At 30.7% G+C, this 19,299-nt stretch overlaps 1 protein-coding gene across 1 annotated transcript; it reads left to right on the forward strand.

Annotated features, from left to right (window-relative positions):
• Positions 1–1,091: 1,091 nt before the first annotated feature.
• On the forward strand, positions 1,092–15,538 carry LOC143054793 (putative G-protein coupled receptor 139). The gene is made up of 2 exons (XM_076227849.1): positions 1,092–1,224; positions 13,934–15,538. The coding sequence occupies exons 1-2, from the start codon at positions 1,165–1,167 to the stop codon at positions 15,029–15,031; spliced, it is 1,158 nt and encodes a 385-aa protein (XP_076083964.1). The 5' UTR covers positions 1,092–1,164; the 3' UTR covers positions 15,032–15,538.
• The last annotated feature ends 3,761 nt before the right edge of the window (positions 15,539–19,299 follow it).

The raw sequence follows: 19,299 nt of genomic DNA on the forward strand, positions 1-19,299 counted from the left end.
ATATTTCCTTGCACCTAAATGTACGTAAGAAGATTTATCTCTTTTCTCATTAATCAGACAATATGTCACATGATACTACCATGTGCAGTAGTAATTATTGTCATATCTCCGGTGCATAAAAATGATGTTATTAGATTTCAATTCCCTGTCTATAATCTGATTATGATTAATCAAGTTCTTGTGACATTTGAGCAGTTCTATCTATTAACTCGTATAATCATGCATACAGATTAGTTAGACATTTGTGATAACGTTTCAATTACATTTACGATATATCATATTCTGAATAAAACACAATTTTCAATTGTTATCACAAATGAACTAAGTATTGATGAAAGAATCGTACAGAATCGTACAGAGGCGAAACGGAGATAGATATATTCTTGATATCAAATGTGTTCCGTGTTTGAGTTTCCTAGTAGATTAAACCCTTTGATATTTTCCATGTTAAAACAAAAGCCAAGAGAAATCTAAGAAGAGGCGGAAAACTTAATGATAAAAATATCAACACAAAACTAGCACACATACCATTTTCTCTTTTTAAAAAATAAAACTTAATATTATCATTGTTTTTTTTATTTACCATAGAACCTTTAGAAATAACAAAGCTTTGAAGTTGTAAAAAATGCAACTTCTAAGAGAATAATTTGTATGCATCATTTAATTAAACATAGGTCGATTTTAGCGGAGGCAAATGACATATAGTTATATTGATTAACTCTTTTCTTTATAAGAGACGTGAAGCGTCTTGTCGATCATTGATCTGAGTACTACATATGTTTTAACGTTATTGACGTTAATTAATTGAATCTATAACCTTTTATCAAATTACTGAGCCTGTGGATTTAATTTTGAATAATTAACAACATTTATCTCGCGTTGTTTTCTCAAATTGTATTCCATGGTAATTGAGTAATCTTGTTTGTGGTAGAAAAAAGTTAAGGAAACTAATGGAACTATGAAAAATCTGTGTTATATCTTTTGATAGACACAGATTTGAAAACATATGGAATATGTAATACCAACAGTTATGTTTTCGGGAATTTATGACAAGACGATTTCTTTTAATTAACACAGTATTTAGTTGTTATCCGATTCCAGTGAATATGTCACATTGTGCTCAAATTATTCATAACCCTCTGGAATAATAATTCGAAAGAAAAGATGGATGTCGGAGATACTTATATTCGTGATTTTCTAAATGACTTCATAAAGGATATAAAGGTAAGGAGTTGTTTAACAAATTAATATCTTATATATCATAGATTGTGTCTAGAACAGTACTAGAACAAATGTGTACGTATGTGATTTCTAAAGAACCAAAATTGTCTAATTATTTAAGTTTAACTAATATTTCATTTTATTTGAAAATCTGTGACAGTATACTTTGGCTTTATAAATATTTTGATATGAGCGAAACTGATGAGTCTTATGTAGACGAAACGGGCGTCTGGCGTACTAAATTATAATCCTCGTACCTTTGATAACTATTGTCAAAGAATCGTAATTTTATAATTTATCTAAATTACAAAAAACAAAATAATTTCATGCTGAGAGCAAGATAAAATTACCAAAGTTAACAAGACATTATCAATACTTCAAGGAGACACTCATGACTATTATTTTAGATACATTAATTTGAAATTACAATTCCGGCGTTGGTCTGACACATCAGTTTGTACATTTTACATATTTATTAATAAATGTGTGTATGATGAATTTGGCCAATTACTCATGATTTGCCTTTTCTAAAAAAAAGCTATTAAAAGGCAGTTACGTCTCATCTAGAAAGTTATAAAGTACTTCCATTGAATAGCATACCTATTCACGCTATCAGGAAGGGAACCTGGTTTTATTGATGAGATTTGAAAATGTGTCCGAATAATATTCTCCTCAGTTCAATTGCATATTGTTGAAATTAGTCCACTACAATGTTAATTCAGCCAAGCTTGCTCTTTAAACTAATTGTGGTTTGATAAAGTCTGTAATCTCGACTCAGGCTATTTACGATGTTTGCCTAAAATAAATCAAATTCATCACATGTTAAATTCGCCTTGTATGTATTACTGTTTGACACTTAGTGCAATTGCTCTAAAAAATAAGTCAAATACAATGACCTATAGCGAAAACAATTACATATAGTAATATATCTCGACAACACTCTTTTTATATGAAGCTATGGATAGGTCATTAACATGTCACTGATCCTCCATTGTGCAGTAGCAATTTATTTCATATCTTCACCGCATAAAAACACATTCTATATCATTCTACTATATGAATGATATCGTTAGAATATCAATTCCAAGTCTATAAGCTGATTATGATAAATCCATTTCCTGTGACATTTGAGCAGTTATTTCTATCAACTTGTATTCTCATGCGGAAATATCATTTAGACCAATGCGATAACCGTTAATTTATGATATTTCAAATGTCGATCAATGAAATATTTAGATAAAGGCATCAGTAGTATACCGCTGTTCAAAACTCGTAAATTGATGGGGAAATCATCGGGGTAACAAACTAAATCTGGGGGATACGCATTAAATATAAGAGAACAACGACACACCATTAGCATGTAACACACACAAAAACGGACTTAGCATTAAACAAAATCCGATGAGAATAAAAAATATAACATAAAAAAAATTGTTATTACAAATGAACTCAGTATTGCAGGAATGTGGAGTAAAATATAAGGTACATGAAGACGTACACACCAACATATTGTTGACAAACTTTGACAGTCAGTCATTAGCTCATGTATGAAATTTAATTCTACTGAACATGTCTGCGGCACTTTTTTCTAACAAATATGTTTTATGTCAATCTTGAAGTATTTATCTGATGAAATTATATGATGTTGTGTATATTTTTGTATTTCGAACAACACATTTATGCTGTTTTATCCATATTTTGTGATGTGAAAACTTTTCCATTACGTTCTACTTTAACATGTTTAATAATAACTTCAGATACCAAGAAATACCAATCAATTTGTTGATGACATTTCTATATATACAAACTTGTCTTTGAATTTCTGTTCTTATGTTCATGTACAAATTTTATAGAGTGGTTTGTAAGCCTAGTTAATTTGAACATACTAATATTAAAGCAAAAGCCAATTCTAAATATAAAGTAGTTCATGAACTCGTTGATTCTCATGCAAGACTGATTTACCAGTGATATATATTGTTATGAATTGACGTCAACTGATTGCATTTGAATTGAGTGTTTGATAACATATTTTTGTTGTGGCGGTTTACGTCAATTAGAGAGTATTTGAACTAATTTTGACTGATAAAAGTTATTAGCAGTACTATTAACTTGTTTTAATATCAACAACATAGTTTGTTTGACATATCCTTATTTCGTATGTTTATGTTATCAAATACAAGGGACAAGAGTTTATTGCGTCCAATACATGCAATATTTCCAACGAAAAACTATGTCAAACAAGTTGTGCTATTACTGTTAAATTAGAAAAAAAGATATTCCCACGTTTTTAATCTATATAAAAGCATCACACAAACTACAGTTAGTACATGCGTTAGATTATATATGTGTTTCCTGTCCGTTTCAATCTTTGTTGATAACCGAACTCTTCGTAAAATTCAAAGCAGCAAGTCACTAATTAAATGACAAGATTAAAAGCGCAATCCGACAGAAAAACAACTAGCATATTCCTGTCTCAAAACCAACATTTCCATATGCCAGTTGTATACCCTTGTATTATATTGGCAACAATGTGTGGACAAAACGTGTTAATGGAGAAGAAACATAACTATAATTGTACCCGAAAAGGGCATGTAAAAGGAAAATACTGTTTACGTTCTGCAAAATCATAGTTGAAAATTTAATCAATCGCGTGTTTGTCAATTGAATATCAATTCTGAGGTACCAATCATGTGTAAGAGACTGCATATTTATCATTGGGAATAAAGAAAATGGATGATTTGTAGCTTAATGAATGTTTGTACTTTGTTAAAAATCTCCATATATATTTTAAAGATGAACAGATTGTTTGTTCATTGCCACTTTCGCGCAATTTGAAACTACTGAAATCTACGTTACGACTGAATTCTACTCATAAAAAAATACAAAACTAGAAAAGTAAGAAGAAATTTAAAAACGGAAAATACCTGATCAAATACATTCAAAAGCTGAAACACACCACACAAATGGATTACAACTGTCTTAGTTCTGTCTAAGTACAGGTATTTTCTTATGTAGAAACTTTTAGACTAAAATTTGTTTTATAGCAAGCTTAACATTTAAATTGAACGACAAAACGCATCGGCGTTGCTTAGTAAAACAAATATTCTAATGCAATTATTTTGTATCAATGGTTCTGATTGCATGACAGTTAGCGTAAAATTCTCTATCTCCTTGTCTGTAACTAAGGAAGCCGACATTTTGAATTGCTGAATGTATCGACATGTAATTTCTACAATAATAAGCCAAAAAAACTCGCATGTTGCACCTAAAAATCCTCTTTTTTATCAAATTTTAATTCATTCTGAAGCGGCGCAGAAGCCAGAAAACGCCCGGTGTTTATGTTTGACGCCGGAAGCATACTTATGACGTCACATAGTGTTAGGACCAAAGAAGATAACATCTTTTCGCGAAATTTTCTTTAATGAAGATTTTACACTGAACTAATGATCGAAATTTAATTATGAATTTGTTTTGCATTAGAATAGAGATAACTGTATTGTATTTGAAGCTTTTCGAACGTCTATCGATAGTTTTACTGTCGCAAATACCCGTTTACCTGTCTCCGCTACGCGTCGCCAGGTAAACTAAATTTGCGACAGTAAAACTACCGATGGATGCCTTAGAGCTTCAAATACAATATAGTTATCTCTTAACTATACGGCCTCTTAGTGCGCAAATCTGGCAGATTACTAAAATGTCGTTATATCCGAATATGAAACTAAATATACTCGGTCTTTGTGTTCCTTAGCAGATTAAAACTTTTTAGAACATGTTGTTTTCCAATTAAACACAAAAACTATGTTTGAGATATCTAAAAAAAGGTGGGAAAAAAAATAAAAAAAAAAAAATACAAAAACAAAATTGGCACGCAACGTATTCACGCTTAAAAATAAAAAACTAGTTATATGTATTAATATCATTTGATTGATACATACAATATAGAGCCTATGCTATATACAAGGGCATTTTAATTGTACACAATACAACTTTGAAGTGAATAATTTGTATGCATCATTTAATTAAACATAGGTCGATTTTAGTGGAGGTACATTATAATTAGTTATTATTGATTAACTCTTTTCTTTATAAGAGACGTAACACGTCTTGTTGATCATTGATCTGAGTATTACATATGTTTTAACATATTGGCTGTAATAAATTGAATTTATAGCCTTTTATCTATAAACAGAGCCTGTGAATTAAATTTGAACATCATATAACTAATACCGTTGTCTCGAATTGTATGCCATGGTAAACGAGTATTCTTGTTTGTGATAAAAAAAAAAGTTATGGAAACTAATTAAACTATGACAATTCTGAGTTATAGCTTTTGATTAACAGAAAATATATGGAATAGTATATACCTTCAGTACGGGAATATGTAACTAGGCAATACATTCAAAAATGAAATATTCGTCGTGTTATCCATACCAGTGAATACATCAAATTATGCTACAACTATTTATTACCTTTGATTAATAATTCGAAACAAAACATGGATGACGGAGACAATTATATCCGTGATTTTCTGAATGACTTTATAAAGGATATAAAGGTAAGGAGTTGTTTTAACAATTCATATCTTATATAATCATGATTATATAATTAATGTATAGTTAAACTAGAAAGACAATTTTGTTTCTTCTGAAAAAAATAAAATTGTATAGTGATAAAGTTCAAAAATACCTTAATGCCATAAGAACCTATAGAACAGTACATTTTTTTTTTAAAGAATCAAAATTGTTTAATTGATGAATTTAGAAAAATATATATATCATTCTAATATTAAAGTAAAATTACCAAATGGTACAAGAAACTATTTGTATTATATAAGTAAACGTATAGACCATATTTGCATGTTGATCTGTCACACTGCATTCTATATTTACGATGTATGAATGCTGGTTTGTTCAATAGATTTGTGTACCTTATAAGGGACCAAAGCTAAAACAAATCAAAGATCACATTGTGTATATTGCAATGTGAGCTATAAGTGAAAATGGATTCAGAAAACACAGCAGAATGTGTTATATTGCAATACTGAGGTATTTTTCCTAGTCCGTTTGCACGAAAAAGAAGTGTGTATATGTGCGGTATTCGTTTTTTTTTTATATGTCTATAATGAAATTAAGTGCAAAATATATTTAGATATATGCTTTTTTTTCTTAAAATTGTCGTACTTATGTGTCATGTATACAGATAACAACTGCATAATGGTAAACATTAACAATATTTCCTAGCCACAATTGACCCACTTTTGATAGTCTTTTAGGTTTGTTTGGACTTTTTGGCGTTGCACTTCAAGTGTACCTAAACATGATATTCTAGACCCCCAAAAAATATGTAAATAAACGGACTGCATGTAAAATGTTTATTATGTCGATACTAATGTACATTATGTACTCTGTTGTATATTTTTTTAATAAGTCATTTAGAACATATTTGTTAAATTGAGTGACAAATGTGGTTCAGTTATATTGTTCATTTACCGTAGGAAACAACATTAGTGATAATTTATAAAACAAATATAACCACAAAAAAAAAAAAAAAAATTAAACCTGCGGTTCACAGTGTGGAACATCTTTGCTGACATAATTACTTAAAAGTATTATCTGTGTAGGAAGACTATAAGTTATAACTAGCAGATCAGCAGGTTAATAACTTTTCAATATATGCCTGCATTCTTGCTCCGGTTTATTTGTACTTGAGTTTTATTATATGTTACTAGTAATCGCAGTCTTTCAGTTGAGTTGTTTACAAAATACGATCGTGTCAAATGATTAAGAACTAAAAGTTCCAAGTTGAATACTAGTTGAAAAATAAATGACAAAAAAGCAAATATTTTTGTGTTAATGAAAGGGTGATATTAATACAGTGACTGATATCTAAGCTAATTAACGCATCTAAATCGTTTCGTTTTTTTTTAAGTCAATGGCTACACTATATCAATATGGTAATTTATTTCTGCTTATCATATACTTACCCTTAAGATGATAGGTTTTCCATATGTGTAATGGACGGAAGTTCACAAGTCATAATTTCCCACCCGGACTGATAACCCATATCAGGGGTCTCTTGTGCAAAGAATCATTAACAGTGCATCTCTTTCAAGTTACTTCCGGTATTATCGATATTGTCTGTTTACTGGTCCGAGACCACAATTGTTGTCCCTTGATTTCCGTTGTTCACGAATATAGTCCCTAGTGTTGACGTTGGGTTACTTGCCATTTATTGTTATACCCTTCCAAATTTATTCCTCCATGTTTTTAAACCTCAAATTGCAAGAAGGGGGATAAAATGACACTGTAAAAAAATTTGGGTCCAGAATTTTAAAGAAAAGTAGTGATTGGTCCAGCTGAAAAAGGTTAAAGATTAGCACTTCGGAAGCCGTCAAAAGACTTCAAAGCGCCTTAAACATAAAAAGTAAAATCACAAAAATACTGAACGCCAAGTAAAATTCAAAAAGGAAAGTCCCCAATCAAATGGCAAAATCAAAAGTTCAAGCACATCAAACGAATGGATAACAACTGTCATAAACATTGTCAATATTTTGAGCTAAAGCCGATGAAGTTTTCTATAATTTTGATATAATTTGTCCCAAAATAAGTACAACACACTGCAAAATTTTCAATGAGAAAGCGCAGGTTGGATTTTTAAAATTTTCATTTATCTTCTAAAAGAAATGCACTACGAAATAACTGTGGTCTCGGACCTTTCATTGTGGCGTTAGATATGTTTTTATTATGACGTCAAAAATATACGGGAACTTTTGTGATGTCTCGACCCATATTAGCACCTAGACCTCGATGATACCCGGGTCGATATGATAAAAGTACATGCATTAAACTTTATGTACTGTTTTCAATCATTACCAGATTTAGAATGGAATATTTTGGACATATCATTTGTGTTTTCATCATAATAAAGAAAAAACTTAATTGTACAACAGTTGGATGAGACAGTTAATATTTTGTTAATCAACATCTCCCTAGTATTACATAATATGTACTTTTATATTTAAATCAAACGGACGGGATTCCTATGGTTTCGTTTTCAATTATATGTTTTACAAAAGGTCACTTTCCATTGAATTTGACATCGTATTCCAATTGAAATTAACTTTTACATTGATCTACACATGTATCAATCTAAAGCACTTAGTAATAATGCATACAAATTAGCTCTAAGTTTAGCTTTATATTTGTTATCGAAGAAAAGGTTGTAGTGTATAGTGTAGTTGGAAAATTGTCAAAATTTGAATTGAAATACATTCAACCATCTTTTATATTCAATCAACATCTTATCGAAAACTGTTTGATAGTTATGCCAGTCATCTTGTTTTCATTATTTTGATTGCATAAACATTTTTTTATGCTTACAGCATGTACAGATTATGTTGAAAAAATAAAAAAATCTAATTTGTATCTTGTTCTTCTTTTTCTTATTAGATTAAATCGATCAGTATACACCTGTTAGATTTTCGGCTATTAAACTACTGTAAGGCTCAATACAATGGCAAGCGTTTAACATTAAGGACTGGTGCAATATATATTGACAAATACACGTAAAATATGTGTTACTCCTTCATTGGTGGAATACCTTTTTCCTTAAAAATCTAGCGATTGGAATTGTTTAACTCAAAAAAAAAAAACAGGTCGAAAGTACTAACAGCCTTGTATCGTTCATCATGCATATTCATAATATAAAAGAAGGGATCATATATAAATTAACTGATATTTGCTATTGTTAGTTTAAGATTTCCTCCGTTCATTTGTCTGTTTTAGTAATTGTAATGAAGTCTACTCTAACGTTCGTTCAGTGGTGTAGTTATCTGTCATGTTGTATATAATCATTTCTCTGTTATTTGCTTTGTTGTATATAATCATTTCTCTGTTATCTTATTTGTTGTATATCATCCTTTCGATGTTATCGGCCTTGTTGTATATAATCCTGTCTCTGTTATCTGGTTTTTGTATTATGTAGTGTTTCACTTCAACTAGATCCATGTTTGTTAATTATGTGAACTCGTGTAATCAATTTGTATTCATCGCATATCCACATTTAAAATCATTATTGTAATTTAGAAGAACAGAAGATTTTACTACACCTATATCAGGTATTTATATATGAATAAACTCATCCGAGATACCAGGACTAAATTTAGTATGTAAGCCAGACGCGCCTTTCGTCTACAAAAGACCCATCAGTGACGCTCGAATCCAAAAAAAGTTAAAAAGGCCTAATAAAGTACGAAGTTGAAGTTGAAATATATCAGTATGCATCGCAGACACTCATTAATAATTTCTGATAGGGATAAGTAAAATAGATTGTGCCTTGAGCATCAACACGATATACATTTAGATCAACGATAAATTACACAATAACAAGATTCATTTCAAAGAATATCATGTTGTTCACTCTCATTATATTTCCTTTAAAACACAACCATAGAGACTTTTCACTGGGGACGCGATACAGAATGTTTCGCTGCAACTGACATTTATACAGATGCCGACAGCCGGTGTCAATAAAAATTATGATTGATGCCACGCTATTGAGTGGGATAGTCAAATTCAGTTCCAGAATCTTTAATTCTATAAAATTAGATAATTAAAGTCTCATTCGTGTTAATATTACCATATTAGTACAATAAATATAACAATGATATTTTCTCTACCACTACGACATTCGTTAAAGAAAAGAATACTATCCCCAACTATCGTACTTGAAATTCATTTATATATATTTTTGAAATTGATTGAATTTAACAAACACTAGTTTTGACGATACAAGCTAGTCCCCTCACTCACATGATTCAATTTTCGTAATACTTAAGTACTTACATGGATTTGCGTCTTATGAGTTTTGAGTATTTTCAAGTTGTAACTGGCTGATCTTGTGTAGACGGAACACGTGGTTGGCGGACATAATTGTAATCATGCTATCTATGATGAGTTTTTGTATAAATTTCTGTGCTATGCAATATTCTTACAATAATGTTGATCATCAAATTCACAGGTAGAATTCATGAAGAAGTCATCTTAATTTTTTTTCTAGATGATTATTATTCAATCGGGCATAGTCAATCAACTAAAGGTAATCTATGTTTTGTATCATTGAGACGACACCGCAACGACACAAATGATTGTTGATAGTTTAAAACATGTTGAAATGATTATTCGACTGAACTATTATTGCCTCATGTTTTGCAGGATCATTTCAGTTCTCTTAATTGTTTAACGTCATTAGAATTGTTATTTACCTATCAAGTGATAAAGTACATTGAAACATGACAGTTCTGAATGCCTCTCTTTACTGCTTATTCGCTATGTACGCAATTTATACATCAACGTTATATTTCTAATGGTTGTGGTTTTATCATCAACCACAGCATGAGGAATATAAACATGATAAAGTTGTATAATTCAAAAATAGATGTAAATGAACGAATCACTATTACATTTTATTATTGTATATTATCTTCGTGAACCCATGTGCCATTCATCATTTGTAGATTTGTTTCCCTACTAATATTACTAATAATCTTGAAATAACAGTCAAGTAATATGTCATATGACATGTTAATAAACAAGAGAGCCGTGGAAAAGTGGTTAGTGCATTCCATGATTATCACAAAGGTTCCCGGTTTAATTCCCGTCCGGGGAGAAACAATCAGAGACTTTGAATCTTTGGTTCTGCATTGACACCATTTGGGAGTATGGTATTGAAAAACGACGATAGTTCGTCGAAGGGAACGACCAATGGCTGACCTCTGTTACGAGGGAGCAATATATCTTGCATGTAAAAGACACCCTTGTAGATTTCTAAAAAGAGAATGCTAGTGCCGCTACAAGGCAGCAATCGCACCAATAAAGTTGAAAGGGGGTAATATAAGTTGTGATAACTTGTTTTCTACTCCAATATAAATAAGTATGTCTTAACTAATAAACACATAATAAAGCTTATGCTATCAAAGCCATTGTTCAATTAAGTAAATTTAGTTAAGTAAGTTAAAAGCCTGGGGTTTCGTGGTTTTCCATTTTTTTTTTATTTATCTTATTTGTTTTGCTTTGTTATTTTCTTCAAATTCCTTTTCATAATTCATAGCATGAGAATTTTTTATTTTTAATTGGTTAACACTCAGTCTTCAAAATCACGGGCGTATCTATAATTGCATAATTATAAATAGGTAACATGACACAATTTTATATTGTTAAGATGTTGCTGATTTCAATTAAAAATATATCATATAAAACAATTGTTGTCAACTTCTTTTTGATATACTAACACTATGTATACAAGGACTCGTCTGTATCAAAACTGCCAAACATACAGAATAGTTTTGTTTGGAAATACAAGCTTAGATAAAACCTGATTGAATTGCATAAATGCATAATGGTACGAGGTCACATCTGAACAGGAAACTCATGGTATGCTTGCATCGCTAAGTAATTAACAATCAATCAATCAATCCAACAAGCAATCGTTAGTATTAAAAATCATACAAACTTCCTAACAGTATTGAATATCAAATACATGACCCCTTACCAGATACTCGTATTTATTTTGAATATAATAAACAATAAATACCATAACGATACATAAAAATGTAATTTGTCTTACATATTTTTGAATAACATCGACTTTATTGCATCATGTGTGTACAATAGAATGTCTACTGTCAAGACTGTTTCCCTTTAAATCTAAAAGGGAAGACATGTAGAAAGGCAATGCAACTATCCACAAATGTCAGTACATATTTGAAACCTGACACTTATTGCCAATAATGCGTTAATTCCCCCCAGACAAGTTAACTTACACCTTTCTTCCAATCAATGTTGATAATAAATTTTCGATGATATAATGATACTGTTTAAAGTACTAGGACTGTTTATTCAGCGCTTTCTGTACTTTCAGAATGTTCTAACTAACACCAACTAACCATCACGCAGGTTTATTGATTTTTAAATTAATCTAACATATGCATTCAGTGTTATATAACGATAGGTAAAATATAAAACACATGTACAATTATGGAAGAAATAGACGCAAATCGTCATTGCGACCCACTAGAATTCAAGCTTGCTAGCCCGTTATTAATAAAATAATACTATTTTATTTGGTGGTGATTAAGATTAAAACACAATGTTGACTACTGTAATCAAGTTTTTACATTTTTAACTATATTCAGTCTGTATGTTTTGTTCACATATCGTTATCAATATGATATAATGTTATGCGACTGTCATACAATTGAGAGGTTTAGCTAGCTATAAAACAAGAAAATACATGTAATCAGAAATATGACAGTTGTTATCCAATCGTTTGACGTGCGTTCTATTTTAATTGATTTGTCGGCTTGCTGCATTTTTGTGAGGTTACTTTTTGCAACATTTAATACACATGTACTGATTTTCAGATGCACTGCATATTACAGGTCTTGCAACCTTAGGCTTTACTGTTTGACGTGAACTTGATAGATTGGTGAATGATCGGTGACGGATGTTTGACTGATCAATGATTGTTATTTACATAAAATGTAGGATTTTAAGGAACGATACAAAATTTGTGTACGCGCTGTCTAAAATGCAAATATTTCTTCTCATATTTGACATAATGCAACATCAATTGCAATCAGTCATTGCAAATGCTTTTTGATCAGTTATTTTGTATAAAATGTGAATATTTGAAGGAGAAATATGCATAAACTTTTGTTTTTGTTGAATAAAAATACATTTTTTTCCTTATTTGAATGGAAATTATTAACCCCGATAGAATTATTGTACTTTATATAGTTTAAGATTTGTTATGTTTCATTACGGCAAAAGAATATCAGAAAGAAATATGCTATTATGTTCTTCACATTGTTAAACTATTTCTTATCTTTTGAAAGATAATGCACCAATTTTAATTGTAATTTGTTATTTAAATAGCCTCGATTGAGACACGTTTATTTATAACGAATTTTAAGATTATAAGGATACTCAACTTTAAAATTAAAAATATAATAATACACCAACAGTTTTAAAAACTGCTCATTTTTTCATTTTCAAATTTATTTACGGAAAAATAACCAAAATCGCAATATAAACACCCTTTCTAGATCTGTCCGGGTTGGAAAATATATAACATAAATAAAAACGAAAATGACTTTTATGTTAGGTTAATATTCAAATATATGTTTTATCTGTATATTTCCTTTTAAATTCATTATTCTTTGCTGAATATTTTAATAAAACAGATGTTGTCGATTAGTTGTACTTGCATTTGCATTAGTTTACCATGTGGCTTTGTACAGTTTAATCCGTCAGAAAGGTCGATCGGTCCTATCAGCTCGATCCGTCCGATCAGTCAATGACTTTTACTATAAGTCTGACGGATTGTTGACGTGACTTTGACGCGAACTTGACTGATCGGTGACTGATCGATGACCGCTGATTGATCGCTAAAACAGTAACGCATAAGTTTGCAAGTACTGTATATATTGGAAAAGAGTGAGCGTTGTGGATATAAATAAATTATCAATAGTTCATGATGTTAAACAGCTTGTTGTTCGGTTTTATCCAAGGCTCCTAGTTGAAGATCTTACTTTGACTTGTGATGGTTTACTTTTACAAATTGTGATTTCGATGGAGAGTTGTCTTATTTGCTCTCATACCACATCTTCTTTTATAAATTGTAATGAGAATTATATGTATGTTATTTATTTCAGATAAACCAATCCAAATATTTTTCATGTGGAAATGGGTCAAACATAACATGTGACGACCAGTGGACAAATAATCACATCTCAGGCCAGGGTTCAATTGGATCAGATGTATTCACATATGTCACTCCAGTGATATTTGCTGTAGGAATAACCGGGAATACAATTTCCTTATTAGTGTTTCTAACTAAAAACATGAGGAAGTTATCTGCAAGTGTATATCTTGCAGCACTATCAACAGCTGATCTCATGGCATTGATATTCTATGTCCTTGTTGAGTGGATTAGAAAAGGAATACCAATCGGTTCCGGACAGGTAACAGCTCCTTTTTTGGAAAGTAATGGAGTATGTCAGATAATTCTGTTCATGTCGTATTCTTTCCGTTTCCTTTCTGCTTGGCTTGTAGCATGTTTCACATTAGAACGATATGTCGGAGTGTGTCACCCGTTGAAACGCAAAGACGTCTGTAACTTACGTTCCTCAAAAAGAATCGTTTTCTTTGCAGTTATTACCTCATTTGTGATAGCTTCATTCCGACCATGGCTAAGTGAAGTGAGGTATGTTGGACCAAATGATGTCCCATCATGCACAAGACGATTAGAGCACACATACCTGTCATTTGTCTATGACTGTATTTTTGGAGTCTGTATCACCTTTCTGCCGTTCCTAATTATAACAATACTTAACACATTGATCATTCGGAAGTTAATTATTCGGAACAAAAGACACCGACAGGTGAAAATTATTACAGAAGAAAGTATAATTCGATTAGAATTTACAATAATTTTGATAACTATATCGTTTTGCTTCATCGCTTTTAATACACCATATGCCATTATATGGTTTAAACACTCACTGCAGATGAGTTCTATGCGAATGGAGGATAGTGTATTCGTACCAACCAATCAAAACTTATTGATTTTTACAAAGACAATATTTTTTATGAATTATTGCATTAACTTTTTCCTGTACAGTTTTACGGGTGCTTACTTCAGAAAAGAACTCAAAATGTTATTTACATATAGAAGTAAAGTTTATCAAAGTTATCACAAATGCTCCCTCCCTAACTCTACAGCAACAACTCCACAATCATGGATTCCTTAAAGTTCACAGTTCAATAAAGGTGTAAAATTTGCTGTTTCAATGACTAATAGCATAATATGCGGAATACTTGTATTTAGTTATTTGCTCATGTTGATACCCAAATAATATCGAAATCGTTAATGATCAATCAACTGATCGTAGCAAACTACATGTGAATTACATTCAAAAGGATAACAAAAAAAAAATACTGAAAGACTACCAGACATTTAAAATCATATCCTTAATTGAAAGCAACATTAGTATACCATGAATACCGCTGTTCAAAAGTCATAAATCAACAAACATGTGCCAAAACAACAAAAGCAACAAAATATAAAAAAGCGAAAAAAACAAAAAAACCAAACAGTCTATACAATATAACAATTATAGTAAATCAAAGATTACGCAACATGTACCCCTGGAAAACTGGTGTATATTACAAGATAAAACGGTTTATAGTCATTGTCTGAAAAAACAGATTATTCTCACACGCTACAAAAAGTCTTTTTTCAAACTCAACAAATCAACAAACATTTATTTTAGTAGTTGTATGTATTTTTATGTTCTGTTATTATGTTGCTTTATACCTTTTGTTCAATGTTAACTGCATGGTAGGAAATAGTTTATTATATAGTATGCAATTACATGCTTGTACATTATTTAGATACTTGTCTAACAATTTTTGTTGGTAGATTAAATGTTTCGAATTAGCTTGTTGAATTTGAGTTTGTAATATATATAAGATAATTACATGTAAACATGGTCTGCTCGACTGCTCAAAAGAAATCTGAATCATTTAGTTTGCTGTGGTGCATGTGTTATACTTCAGCAGGTTGTTTTTAAAGGCAGATCAGTTTAAATTTGAAGCATGAAAATGTTAACTACTGATGGTAGGTGGAATACCAAAATTTATGACAAACACTATAATTTTAATTTTCCTATATTCAACTTTCCATTTCTGTGTAGCAACATCTCAGCGGCACCAGCATATAAAGTATATGTGTCTCAATTGATACGTTACTCTAACTAGCTCAAAGTACGCCGATTTTGTTGAACGAGGAATACTGCTTTCTCAAAGGTGCTAAGACAGGGTTATGAATCAATCAAATTAAGGTCATCACTCAAGAAATTTTACGGTTGCCATCATGATCTGATTGGCCATTATTACAAAAGTGTGTCACAAATCATATCTGTTATTCTTCTTCAGTCATAATAACCTTCCATCATTACCGGACTGATCAAAGAAATAACACGATTGGTGCCATATACGGTGCAGGAAATGCTTACCCTTCCGGAGCAACTGATTTTACTCCCGTTTTTAGTGGAGTTCGTGTTGTTTCATAATTATTATTTATAATTGTTGATTTAAATGTCCTTTGGTTTTTGTGAGTCTTTGTTTACTCCTTGGTTTTGATTGTTATTGTCTGTTATAATCTCTATCATCCGTTTGGTGCCAATACCGAGTTCCAGCTTGTCAGTCAACCAAAAAAGATGTTGGTATTATATCTGAAAATGAAAACTAAGCTGTCCACTTTTAGTCAAATTGTGCAATCTTAATGAGTTGAAACGATGACCCTTTTTCAGAACGACTGTAGGTTACGCGATAATTTTAAATTAAGGGCTCGTTTCCAAACTTTAGTGTGTATATTCAAAATATATTGACAAAATGTGTAAACTACAGGTTGCCTGTATTTAAATATACAATGAGATAACTCTCCACCAAAGTCAAAATTTGTAAAAGTAAACCAATATAATATCACCATTATAATTTCAATGAACAGATTTAGAACTAACTGTTATGAAGTCGTAACATAACAATTTTGTCATTAATTAATATCACTTACATTGATACTTTTACAAGTTCCAATTTTTCCTTTAAGCTGCAAAGTTTGTTAGTGCACCTTTAACCAAATTGGTTAAAAAAAATATGCATTAGTGCTACACCTAGGGTTGCATCGTATAAATATGTGATGCAAGAAATGTTTGATCTATTTCTAGAACACCATAGTTAGGTGTTATTGGAATTCTGACTGCTGTTAGTTTCATGTTAGTGAGTGTATGCATACTCTTGTATCTACTTTATTTTATTCTGTTTGAATTGTTGTCAACTTTTGAAGTATTGTTTATGTTATCATACAAGAACATAAAAACAAAATTACAGAACTCCGCAGAAATTTTGGGAAGTCGTTTATCAAACGGCAAAATCAAAAGCTTATACACATTAAATGAATGTAAAAGTAATGTCATATTTCTGACTTGGTTCAAGCAATACCTTATTTGAAAATAATGAAACAATAGTTGTATAACTAGTTAAACATCTCGCTTGTATAACAGTCTCATACAATTCCCGTCTATTGATGACAATATCAGAACAGCATAAACATACATAACAAGAGATAATGTTACTCGAATTGTCCTGTTGTAATTTGTTAACTTCAGACGGATTATTTTGAACATATGTTGTTCTCAATTTGTTTCAATGTTTACCCCGTACTTAGATTCATTGGTTGACTTCGGCTGTTGTCTGCATTATGGTCTGGTTGTTGTCGCTTTGACACATTACCCATTTCCTTTCTCAATTCTATTATATTTTATAAAAGATGTGATTCATAATAATGACAAAAAAGTAACATTCATTATTTATCTCCCTTTAAAAATAATGTTTTATAAACACGAGATAAATCCCATTTATAAACCGACATATATGCATCTTAAAATATATTGAATTCCATTTTTAAGTGAGTAGGATCAGTAACCATTACGATATATAAAGTACATTTTAATGAATAAAATAATTACCCATGTGGTTTGTCTTTGCAACACAAAGTATATTTCTTGAAAGAATCAGTAGGCGACTGGTATTTCCGTGTATTGATATTCTATAATGCATTGACAAATTGACACTTATAGGTTACATATAAAGTGGCATTCTGTATAGCAGTCTTGGTAGTTTTGGAAATTGTTAAATACATCATCTTTCAGAAATTAAACACAACATACATTTTTTACATGATTTTCAAAAGATTTGCGAAGAATGCTCAGCCTAAATTAAGGTACGTTTTAGAAATAAGATAAATGGCAGACGAAATGGAATACATAAAATAAAAACCAACATGAATGTCCAATACAATTTCTGTCACGTTGTATATGCTTGTTTATTTACAAGGAAGAAAAAATCACATTTATTTGATGTCCTTACTTTTAAGTGTTTACCTGGTGTGTACCTTTTCATCGACCTAATACATAGATTAGAATACCGAGAAACTACCAATGATTTAACGAATATATTTTGCCTTCAAATATTTCATAGGCAAATGCAGATCTTTTACACATGTTTGAAATGATAGTTTGCTTCACACTCAAAACAGTATATCTACCTTTGTAATGTTGTATAAGACGTATTGCAACAAATTATACATTATATTAGGCATATATCTTATAATCATTTCATTCCTGTTTTCAATATAAAAAAGGAGTTTTAAGTCCTTAATCAAACACGTGTTTTGTGCTATGTTGTTATGAAACACGACAGTGCCAGGTTCAGATATTAAACAAACGCAAGAAACCATGTTTAATCTTCAACACTCTTTATGTCCAAAGGAAGGAGCCGGTAATTAAGTGATTGTTATTTGGTGATGTATCATATATTTGTTTTTCGTTTATTGCTTTGTTTATAAATCAGACAATTATATTCCATATACATATTTTACATTTTGTTATTTCGGTGCCATTGTTGGCGTACTATTCAATGACGGGTGACTCATTTATGGCTTCAAGTGAGTTATATTTTGGTATATGTCATTTGGTAGCCAGTGTAGTGTTGTTTACTTGTTAATTACACAAACAATTCTTATATTTTAAAAAAAAAAAACTTTGCTTCAGTACGTTTATCAGTTCTGATTTATACAATGTCAAATACCACTACGTAATTTGCCAGTTATTTTGAATAACCTTTCACTACATTGTACTTTAATCGCGTTATCCGTGGTCGAAAACATTGCCAAAAATTCTAATATTACCCGAGAAGATAGTATAATAATGACTGAATGTAGTTGACATTTAGTAGTCTAGACAAATAGGTAATTAATGATAACTTTGATGTCTACGGAAATAACATGGTTTCGGGTAACTGCTGTAAAAGTACGGCACTCACACATTCCCTGTTTAAAACAACGTATAATATGATCAGTATAGGAGCTGTGATCAAGATTGTGAAAAATTTAAAAGAAATTGCATTGTTAACATCAGCAATAAACAATTATTAACTTATCAGGATGAAAATTTAGATA

This window comes from Mytilus galloprovincialis, chromosome 12 (assembly GCF_965363235.1).
Source record: "Mytilus galloprovincialis chromosome 12, xbMytGall1.hap1.1, whole genome shotgun sequence".
In the NCBI taxonomy this organism is placed as follows: domain Eukaryota; kingdom Metazoa; phylum Mollusca; class Bivalvia; order Mytilida; family Mytilidae; genus Mytilus; species Mytilus galloprovincialis.